Source organism: Asparagus officinalis, chromosome 6, assembly GCF_001876935.1.
Source record: "Asparagus officinalis chromosome 6, Aspof.V1, whole genome shotgun sequence".
NCBI classification, from domain to species: Eukaryota; Viridiplantae; Streptophyta; class Magnoliopsida; order Asparagales; family Asparagaceae; genus Asparagus; species Asparagus officinalis.
In genome coordinates, this window is record NC_033799.1 from 8,112,374 (window position 1) to 8,123,532 (window position 11,159).

The window sequence follows — 11,159 nt, forward strand, 5'->3', positions numbered from 1 at the left end:
AGCTACTTATAAACTTCTAGCGCGTAACTGACACGTTGATCGTTATGTTGAGAAGCGTAACTGACTCCTTGAATTTAGCCTACGTGGGCTGACTGGGTCTTCAAGGCCGTTAGAGTCGAGCCTCACTTGGTGAGACGAGCTTCGCTGCGTGGCGAGGTTCATTAGATGAGATGAGCCTCAATGCGGCAAAATGAGCTTCGCTATATGTTGGGCTTCGTCTTTGATGGTCGAGTCCAGGTGCGTAGCAAGCCTCATGGACTTCTTCTGACGAACTTCGTCTTCTACAAAAGCTTTGTCTTCACTGACGAGCTTCGTCTCCTGAAGGATAAGATGTTGAGAGCTTGTCTCTAGGCAAACTTCGTCTTCAATAATGAGCTTTATTCTCTGAGAGGTGAGGCACTGGTTGACGAGGTTCGTCTGCGGATGGACTTCGTCTCTTGAATGAGCTTCATATTCTAGAGAATTTTCGTCTCTAGGAAAACTTCATCTTCAATGACAAACTTCGTTTTCGATGATGAGCTTTGTCTCCAATGACGAGCTTGTTGGCTAAGAGGATGATCATCATGATGACGACCCTCGTCATGCTTATGGCGAGGTTTGACCCTACTTTATTTCTTAGTAGTTTTTAGTGCCTACAAGACCCCCTTCAAAGTTTTCAGACCTGAATTGGGTTGTATGGGGTCTAAAATACTTTGAACCTTCTTGGCTACGACAAGCTTGATTTGCATGGCGAGCTTGGCCTCTTGGTGAGCCTGGCCTTTGGAGGTGAACTTCGTGGTTGGAAGCGACATTTGTCGTTTCTAAGCTAGCTATGATGCTTCAAGACGAGGCTCGGCTATTTGTTGAGTCTCGTCGCTCCACGCGAGCTTCGTCAGACACATGTGGGACTGACAATCAGGTTCTATCAGCATTAAATGTTGTACGCCTTCATCATTGCTCTTTTTCAGGCCCTGATTGAGCCTTACAAGGCTGCTCTCGCTGAGATCCAAGCCAAGTTAGCGGTAGCGAAAACAGATCTAAAGGCGGTTGTAGAGGTATAGCAGACACTAGCGGCCAAACAGGAGGAACAACATATGTCACTTCAGGCTGAGCTTAATGAGTTAGAGAGGCTGGAGACTGCCATGAGCAACATGGTGATGTGCTCTGATGATGAGCTGCGCAGGAAAATGTTGGAAAAGACTGAAGCGGAGCACCGAAGGTCATTAGACGAACTTGCGGAATAGCTTCACAATACCGTCTGATTCCTCTAAGCTCAATTGCTTTTATGTAACCCAACCCTTGTTCCAGCAACTATGATTATATTATGAATAAAATTATCATTTAATCCATCGATTTTTTTCTTATTTGCACCATCAATAACCAAGACTTAGGATTTTTAGCAAACTCTCAACTATCAACAAACTTGATATGTATTTACCAACTGTCATTTGAGTTGGACTAGCCATGCTTTTTCCCTTAGCATGATAAGTTGTCGAGGTGTTTTTTTAGGCTTAATGTTAAAATTTCTCCTCTATCCTTAGCCATTCAACGCGTTGGATTAAGCGTTGAAAATGATTACAACGGTTAAGTTATAATCAAGTTTGGTTGTGTTGTTCAGTGTAACAGCTTAACCTGGAAATTTGAAAGCAAGGCTCATCGCATAATAGCCTGCTATTTCAAGAAGTGATCATTGCGGGAATGACCGGAGGAGTATGATGATATCGTTAATACAATAACAATCTCAGATTTAAGCAGTGACTCATCGCTTGGTAGGTCACTATTTAAAAATAAGGAGATAAATAGGGGCACATCACTTGGTATGCCACTATCTTGTACAACGTTACTTGCAGGAATGATAATGTAGAAATAATCAAGTCGTTTAGTGACATGGGAGTATAGCGACTATGGTTGGAATAGATGCACATCACATGGTAGGCCACTATCTTCGATCGCTCTAAGGAGATCGAACGTTCGGAAAAGATCAGATACTGAATCATCGCATGGTAGATCACTGTCCTGATCGAATGACTAGTAGGAGCTCATCGCATGGTAGGCTACTACTTGAACAACGTCATTTGCAGGAATGACGGTGTGGAAATAATCAAGTCATTCAGTGACATAAGAGTATAACGATTGTGATTGGAATAAAGGCAGATCACATGGTAGGCCACTATCAATGAACAACGTCATTCGCAGGAATGATGGTGTAAGAATAATTAAGTCGTTCAGTGACATGGGAATATAACGATTGTGATTGAAATATAGGCACATCACATGGTCGGCCACTATTTTTGATCGTTCTAAGGAGATATAACATTTAGAAAAGATCAGATAGTGAATCATCATATGGTAGATCACTGTCCTGATCGAGTGACAAGTAGGGGCTCATCGTATGGTAGGCCACTACTTGACAGAGTATTTTCAATGGACGTTGAAGAGTTGACTATTAGAGGTAATTATTAACATGATAGTATTTTGTGGACCCACCATCCTGAAGAGGATTGGTGGGAGAATTTGGTGGGAGATTGAACTATCAGAGATAATTATTAACGTGATAGTTTTGTGTGGACCCGCCATCCTGTTGAAGAGGATTGGCGGAAGAATTTGAAGGAAATTGACTGTCAGAGGTAGTCATTAACGTGATAGTTTTGTGTGGACCTGTAATCCTATTGAAGAGAATTTGTGGGTGAATTTGGAGAAAGATTTAACTATCAGAGGTAATCATTAACGTGATAGTTTTTGTGGACTCGCCATCCTGTTGAAGAGGATTGGCAGGTGGGTTTGGAGGAAGACAAGGAATGAAATCTTTACCATGGTTAACCTCGCGGGAGTTGAAAGAGTTGTAATCGCTTTAACAATGTCGAAGGTCGCATTCCTCGATATTGTTGAGGTCAGGTATCATTGTCGCATCCGCGATGTTCGAACTTGCAGCGTTGTTGAGATTGGGAATGATCTTTTTCCCTTCCGCATGGGCATAACAGCCCTCGTCAATCATGAAGACTTTTGTCGGGAAGGGGCCGGTATATAAAAAGCCTATGTGTAGTACTTCTTCAGGAATTTGTCGTTGTAGGCGTCAAAAAATGCTAATAGATATCCCAAACATAGAGAAAATCAATCAAAGGGATCTCATATTGAAAATCAAAGCAGGAACGAACTGTCTCGCCAGCGAGACAGGCTTTGCTGTCTCGCCAGCGAGACAGTATTTGCTGTCTCGCCAGCGAGACAGAACGTCACTATCCGATCCACATGAGTCTAATCGACGTCGACGAACGACTGAAGTGAATCGACGAGTTACATGAGCGGATAGGACTTCGGAATCACGAAGACCCGGACCAATCGGGAAGCCCGGCACTGTTCACAAAAAGGACAACGCCCCTCGCGCCTCGACCACTCTACAGATAATCCAATCACCAGAGCGGATCGAACTCTTCGTCACGCATCCAACGCACCCGGAATCACTCAAATCCAAGTCCGGACGAAGAATCTACGGGGAAACAAACAAAATACACCTAAACGGAGTCCCGGCCAGTCGAAGAGGTGTAGGGGGTAGGTAAGGGGTGCGGACACCCCTGGGTGTCTCGGCCATGGCCGAGACACCCCTGGGGTGTCTAGGCTTTTCCTAGAACCCCCGGGGTATTTCGACTGGCCGGGACTCCGTTTAGGTGTATTTCGTTTGTTTCCCTGTAGATTCTTCGTCCGGTCTTGGATTTGAGTGATTTCGGGTGCGTTGGATGCGTGACGAAGAGTTCAATCCGCTCTGGTGGTTGGATTGTCCTTAGAGTGGTCGAGGCACGAAGGGCGTTGTCCTTTCAGTGCCGGGTTCTCCGATTGGTCCGGGTCTTCGTGGTTCCGAAGTCCCATCCGCTCATGTAGCTCGTCGATTCACTTCAGTCGTTCGTCGACGTCGATTAGGCTCATGTGGGCCGGATGGTGATGTTCATCGTCGCTCGTTAACGCTGAACCGTTTGTGGAGACCTATAGGCAATTTTCGATGCCTACAGATACCCCCTCCAAAGTGTTCCGGACTCGTTTCTTTTATAGAAGAGGCCGGAATACTTTGGATGTGATTGGTCTAGCCTTCAGTCGGCTTCAGGACCTGTGGTTAGCCTCAACTCTTGGCTCCTTCGATTTTCGGTCTATTCGATGCTTTGACGAATATCCGAGGTTCCTCCGGCGCTGCGTTTATCGTCTGGCCGTCGTCGGAGCCTCGAGTTTGCAGCTGATGAATTGAGTTTGGCTCGTGTCATTGAGTTGACTTTGAACTACCTCTTCCATATTGTGCTGGCTTAGGGTTTGGGATCATCGTGTGTTTGACTTTTTGTCACAACGCGTTGACTGGCGTTGACCTAGGGTTACGCGTTGACCGGCGTCGACCCTCAGGGTTTTGAATCGTCGAACGTTGATTGGTGTGGATTTTTCATCCTGAACGTTGACTTTTGTTGCAACGCATTGACTGGCGTTGACCTAGGGTTACGCGTTGACCCTTAGGGTTTTGAATCGTCGAACGTTGACTTTTGTCGCAACGCATTGACCGGCGTTGACCTAGGGTTACGCGTTGACCGGCGTTGACCCTAGGGTTTCGTTGACTTTTGTCGCAACGCGTTGACTGGCGTTGACCTAGGGTTACGCGTTGACCGGCGTTGACCCTTAGGGTTTCGAATCGTCAAACGTTGACTTTTGTCGCAACGCGTTGACTGGCGTTGACCGAGGTTTACGCGTTGACCGGCGTTGGCCCTTAGGGTTTTGAATCGTCAAACGTTGACTTTTGTCGCAACGCGTTGGCTGGCGTTGACCTAGGGTTACGCGTTGACCGGCGTTGACCCTCAGGGTTTTGAATCGTCGAACGTTGATTGGTGTGGATTTTTCATCCTCGAACGTTGACTTCTGTCGCAACGCGTTGACTGGCGTTGACCTAGGGTTACGCGTAGACCGGCGTTGACCCTTAGGGTTTTGAATCGTCAAACGTTGACTTTTGTCGCAACGCATTGACCGGCGTTGACCTAGGGTTACGCGTTGACCGGCGTTGACCCTTAGGGTTTCGAATCGTCAAACGTTGACTCTGATTGCAACGCATTGACTGGCGTTGACCTAGGGTTACGCGTTGACCGGCGTTGACCCTTAGGGTTTCGAATCGTCAAACGTTGACTTTTGTCGCAACGCGTTGACTGGCGTTGACCTAGGGTTACGCGTTGACCGGCGTCCATCCTAGGGTTTTGATTTGTCAATGGTTGACTTTTGTTGCAACGCGTTGACTGGCGCGTTGACCGGCGTTGACCCTTAGGGTTTTGATTCGTCAAAGGTTGACTTTTGGTGCAACCCGTTGACTGGGGTTGACCTAGGGTTACGCGTTGACCGGCGTCCATCCTAGGGTTTTGATTTGTCAATGGTTGACTTTTGGAGTCCCTCAATATTCAACCATTGGTGAAGAATCAGAGTGTTTCGGGGTTTTAAAAAAAACAATTTAGGGGTTCAAAACAGGTTCAGGGGGTCAAAACAGGTTCAAGACACCCCGGGGGTGTCCCGACAAAACCGGGACACCCTGGGGTGTCTCGGTTTTGCCGAGACACCCCATGGGGGTGTCTTGCTTTTTTCATGGTCCCCCCCCCTTTTGTCTTTTTCTTCATTTTGTTTCCCCCCTCTTTGTTTTCTTTCTTGTTTGAATTTGTTTCCCCTTTTGTTTTCCCCCCTCTTTTCAAAAGAGAATTCATCTTCTTCCTCCAAACCTCCTCCATTGTTTTTCTTTCAAGAGCTCCATACCCCAAAGAAATTCGGTTTTTTGTATGCTCCTTCTTGGCCGAAAATTTTCACTTTTCACTAGGGTTTCTCCCTCCACCTTCAAGCTCGGATCTTGACTCTTGGATTGGGGATTTCAAGCCTCTTGATTTGGGTAAGCTCCTCTTCACCATCCTCTTATTTTGTGGTAAAGGTTGCATTTTTATTCTTGTGGTAGACTAGGGGGCATGTATGCACTATTATTTCGGGGGGTTTTGTGCAAAAAGAGGTAATGGCCGAAACTTTGGGGGGTTTATTTGCAAAATTCGTGGGGGTTTATTTGCAAAATGGGACTGAAATTTTGAGGCTTGGATTTCATTCCCCTTTGGTAACAATTTGGATGGGTGTTTCATGCAAAAAGACCATACCTTATTGAGGGTTTTATGTGCAAATGTGGGGCCGAAAAGTTTTGGGGGCTTATTTGCAAAAGTGGCCGAAGAATTGGGGTGGTGTTCATGTAATAGAGGACTGAAGTTTAGGACCTAAATTACATGTTCATTTGGCCACAAGCTTGAGGGGTATTTTAGGCAAGAGGACCAAAAGTTGTTGGAGGGGTTTATTTGCAAAACAGCCCATAAATGTCTTAGAGGGACTTATTTGCAAAAGGCAGTGAACTTATGGCTGAAATCCAATGAGTTTTGACCACGAACTCATGATCAAAATTTTGATAAGGCATGTGGAGCCCAAACCAAGATTTTGTAGAGGGGCTTTTATGCAAAATTGGCTGAATTCTGCAAAAGGGCTCATTTGCAAATTTTAACCAAAATTGTGGGGTACCGGGGTGTTATATGATCGAATGTGACGATCATGACCCGGGTCACGCGTGTCCTTGACCTAGATTTTGGCCTTGAACACAAAGGGTATTTTGGGTATTTCACCAAAATTCACCGTGAAAGATGACAATCATCGTGCACGAAATTTGTAGGTTTAATTAGACTTCAATTATGAAATCCTATTTGTGTATAGGATTTTAATTAAAGTTCTTAATTTCCCTTTTAAATTTCGTATATTCATGTTTTAGATTGTACCTGACTTGCTGCTTTTCGTTGCAGATTTGCAATGTCTCCGCGTCGATCTCGTCCCCGGAGGAGCCGTTCTCGTTCACAGCATAGTGAGGAGGAGGTCCCCACGACATCCTCTCCCGCGGCTTCATTTTTCGGGGGTGAGAATTTATGCAGAGATTTTGTCTTACATCCCTGATTGACCTCTTTGCGGGTCATGAAGGAAGAACCGATACCTCTCTCGCGGAGGGTAAGGTTTCAGACTTGTTTTGCTTAGCCAATTCAAGTCTTCGGATATATTGGGGCGATTTTGTGTTGTCCTACACCTTATAGGTCGGTGTACGTTACCACGTTATTCACGTGATGACGCATGCCGTCCTTCTGGTGTAGGTCACTCAAAATCGTCTCTCCAATTATTCCGTGGATGAGTCTATCATTCTTCTTACGAGATGGATTTTCTGATTCCGCCCTTGTGCTTTATTGCAGTGGAATTTCCCGCGGGTAGCCTTCCTCCTCACGCCAACACCGGATGTAGTCGGGAGGTTTTCTCTTCCGCTACTCTTAGGCAGGCTGTTGGCCCACTTCCTCGGTTCGACGGGGATCGTCCAAATGACTCTTGCCGTTCGATACAGGAAGGAGGGCGCCATTGCTTGCGCCAACTTATCACAGATGCCTCCTTCACCCCTGATTCTACTTCCACTCAGGTTCTAAAGAAGCCGGGTTTTCTATTTGGAGATCATGTCAGGGATCCTGCCACGCTGACTCTTTGTGAGGAGCATTGGTTAACTCTTGACGGTGGAGCCTGTTTGTACATCCCTTCGATTCCACGCCACTATTCTTTCAGTCATTTGAAGGGGCAAGCCGTGGACCGGCAGATGTCTTGGCATCTTACTGAAGATGCTGATCGGGTTCAATGCGGATATGCTACTCACCATAAGACTCCTGGCTCTGAGGGGTATCATGACGTGCGTGGTCTACGACCCGGGATCATGGGTCTTGATACTGCACCCCCAGGCGAGGTGTCAGCTGCTGCTCCGACTGTGAGCAACCGTCTGGCTCTTCTTGGGAGACAGTTACCCCCATCGGAGTACAGATGTTATGGCTGGGCTTCCTCCCTAGCCAAAGGGTGGTGGGCGCGCATGACTGGTTTCGTCTTGGCGCGCTGGGAGAGGGATCTGAAGAGCAGTGGGTTGTATGCACCCATACGAGCTACTATGTACGGCATCCCAGTCAGCTGTCGCCATTTCTTGGCTTTGCTGGAGACTTATGTGCCCGATAGCAACACCTTCCTGACCAGCGGAGGTGAGCTAGGGTTGGCCTTGCACGAGATGCATTATGTTTCGGGTCTTCCGATGGGGGACTGTCCGTATCAGGAGTACTTCCCTACGAACCAGCAGCTGGAGTGTATGAAGAAAGATACTCCGGACATGTATGACACACTCTGGGATCTTACTTGCCACTACTACACTTCCTTGATCCAAACTTCTCCCCAAGCGAGAAGGAAGAGGCAGATCAGCTTGAAGCAGTTTGCCAGCTACTTGTTCCAGAACTTGGAAGGTGATTCCAGTGCGCCCATTCATGAATTAGACGTGATGACTCCTTCGGCCGTTAATGAGTTGTTGGAAAAGGCTGAGGTTCGTTCCTACACTATCGGCAGTGCTGAGGGGGCTTTTCCCGCGGGGACAAAGTTTCGCTCTTTTCTCCGCCGCGCACAGAGGTCTATAGGGTCCCGGGCGCTATTAGCAGGCTACCTTGCCCTTTGGTTGAAGAAGTGTGTCGTCCCGCACCAACCTTCTGACGCTCTACCCATCGAGGTGCTCTTCCCTGCAGTTCAGCTGGCTTATGGGAGAGAGCTTTCCCTGCTCCCAGCAATGGTTGCTAGTATCCATTGCGGGCTCAGGGGTCTGGTTAGCAGTTTTACACATATGGGTTCTGAACCATCAGCTGAGCTGGTTTGCCCAAAGGTTGAGCTCCCTTACGCATATTTGATGGCGTGGCTCGTTCTTCACCGTCCCGACTTGATGTCGGCCCCCAGCGTTGTTGACATCCCTGTCCCCTTCATGCAATTGTTGGAGCAGAGCAGATGGTTTGGGAGCAAATTTAGTGATGTTCAGCGAGAGCTCCGGGTCCGCAAGAGTTGGGAGTTCTTTAAGTGTTTCCCTCACTTTTCAGGTCGCTATGGCGACGTGCTGGTTGATGAGGAGAAACCTAGAAGTGACCGGACCGTTCTTGACGCTGGTTGCTTCCGGTGGTTAGTGAACATCCGTGTAGGCTATCTCGTCCTTCGGGTGAAGAACCAGTGCCACATAGAGCCTTATCTCCCTTGCCGCTTTGCTCGACAATTCGGCTATGACCAACTGTATGTCGGGAATCCGAGCCGCAGCCTGCGGGTTGAGGGAGGATTGATTGATGGCGTTCGAGCGTGGCTATGGACGATGGTGGGCTGTACTGGAGCTCGCTTTGCTCTTCCTTCGTATAGGCGTAAGCCACTGATCACTTTCCTCAGCTGCAAGTGGTTGCTTTCTGCCTATGAGTCCATCAGCGTGAAGAGCCTCTCAGAGTTGCAGTCCGAGTATGCGGTCCGGGCTGCTATGATGGCTGGTCGCAAGGCTGAGCTTGCTCAGGAGCGGACGAAGAAGAGCTCCTCCCTACGGATGATGATGATGAGACCTCCGAGGAAGAGTGTGTGGATGCAGATACCGGCAGAGGGGATCTCGATACCGGTTTGTCCTGTCTCTTTTAATTTTCCTTTTCTATAAATGACAGCTCTTTTTCATTGAAATGGCTATTGTCACTTTAGGTAGGGCAGCCAGTGATCATGAGCCACCAGCTCCTACACACGTTGAAACGTGTGATAGGCCTGCGCATGTTCGACCCGTTGGCCCTCGGAGGGTTGGTGCCCCGAAGAGGAAGAAGACTGCCCATAAGTCCCATGACGGTCAGCGTCCCTGTGGAGTGGACTTAGGGAGCACCGCCGATGGAGGGGGAGGTAATATTCAATTGCTCTTGTTTCAAGGTTGTTTACCTTTTGGGATTTGTAACCATGTTTTGTGCTCCAGGTTTCTTCGAAGAGGGCGAACTCCCACCGGGTTCGGCGTCCCCTGGTGTTGACAATATGGATTGCTTTGTGCAACAAATGTGCGATGCTCTTCACGACGGGTCCTTGGGCATCGATCTAAACATCGACCTTGAGCAGATGAATAATGTTGAGCCCGCAGCCCCTTATTCAGGTATATCCACATTCGATGTCATTTTCCTTAAGCACGGGGAAGGAAGACTTCCCGTTTTTGCTGAAAGTATCTCCTCGAGCTTTCCTCATCTTTCAACACTCAGGTTACCCTGCAGATGTTGTGATGGAGGGGCCAAGCTTCTCGAAGCCGGATGCCGGCTTATTAGCTGACATGTTGGCTGAGCAGACTTCCAGAGGGACCGAGAGACCATTCTTTGGGAATGATTCATCTATCGGTACATATCTGGTTCTTCTCCTCTTGCCCGATCTTTTATTTGACTAATGAATAATTGATTATCGCAGCGTCAACCATTGGAGTTAGCCCGGTATCTATCCCTGGCATATCCAGTTTGCCTCCGAGTGACGGGTTTGCAGGTATGCATACGATTTAGGGATATCGTACTTTCTTATGTTCATCCGTCTTTTGACTAATATATGAGTGCAATCATAGGACCAGCCACTAGGACTGATTCTCATATGACTCCTGGCATCCCTCAAATGCCTACGGATGACTCTTATGACTCTTGGCATCCCGGCTGTACCTGAGGACGGGGGGATTGCAGGTATGCATACGATTTTCTTGTCCCGATTCTCCTTACTTATCCAAATTTCCATTTGGTTAACATAGGAGTGTCATTGTAGGACCAGGCGTTGAGCCCGATACTGCTACAGTTCCCGGGGTTGAAAGTCTTCATAGCAGTGGTGCCTCCCCCCATGCTCTCTTGGCCGATACCAATCCAGATGGGGATGTCTTCCGCACTGACCTCGGCTTCTTTACTGCCTTTTATAACGGCGTGATTGATAAGCTTCTGCACAGAGGGTCTTCTTTTGATCAGTTCAGGCGTTCCTTCTCCCGTCACATGATGATGATGAGGGAAGAGGGATATCCGGATTTGGCCGATTCCTTTACAGCTGATTTCGCTGCCCTGGAGTCAGAGATTCGAGAGCTGAGGGAGTTGAAGGCTGGTGGAGCTCCCTCTTTTGCATCTTCTCAGGTGGAGGATAGGTTGACGCAGTGGCATGAACTGCGATCTTCCGTTGGCAGCGAGCTTCGATCACGTGAGCGCACTGTCGAGCAGCTGATGGCCTCTCTGGCGAGGAAAGACACCAGCAGAGCTGAGTTAGTGAGCTCCTTAGATTCCACTCGTGCAGAGATAGCTAGACTGAAGGAGGCCTTG

The 11,159-nt window shown here is 47.9% G+C and overlaps 1 protein-coding gene across 1 annotated transcript; it reads left to right on the forward strand.

Annotated features, from left to right (window-relative positions):
- LOC109845700 lies at window positions 2,837-7,919 on the forward strand. The gene is made up of 4 exons (XM_020414971.1): window positions 2,837-2,999; window positions 5,681-5,866; window positions 6,804-6,913; window positions 7,239-7,919. The coding sequence occupies exons 1-4, from the start codon at window positions 2,837-2,839 to the stop codon at window positions 7,461-7,463; spliced, it is 684 nt and encodes a 227-aa protein (XP_020270560.1). The 3' UTR covers window positions 7,464-7,919.

Coding starts and splice junctions, on each gene's coding strand:
- LOC109845700 (XM_020414971.1), top strand. CDS start 2,837: ATGTCGAAGGTCGCATTCCTCGATATTGTTGAGGTCAGGTATCATTGT. Junction 5,867..6,803: donor TTTCAAGCCTCTTGATTTGG/GTAAGCTCCTCT, acceptor TTTTCGTTGCAG/ATTTGCAATGTCTCCGCGTC. Junction 6,914..7,238: donor CGCGGCTTCATTTTTCGGGG/GTGAGAATTTAT, acceptor GCTTTATTGCAG/TGGAATTTCCCGCGGGTAGC.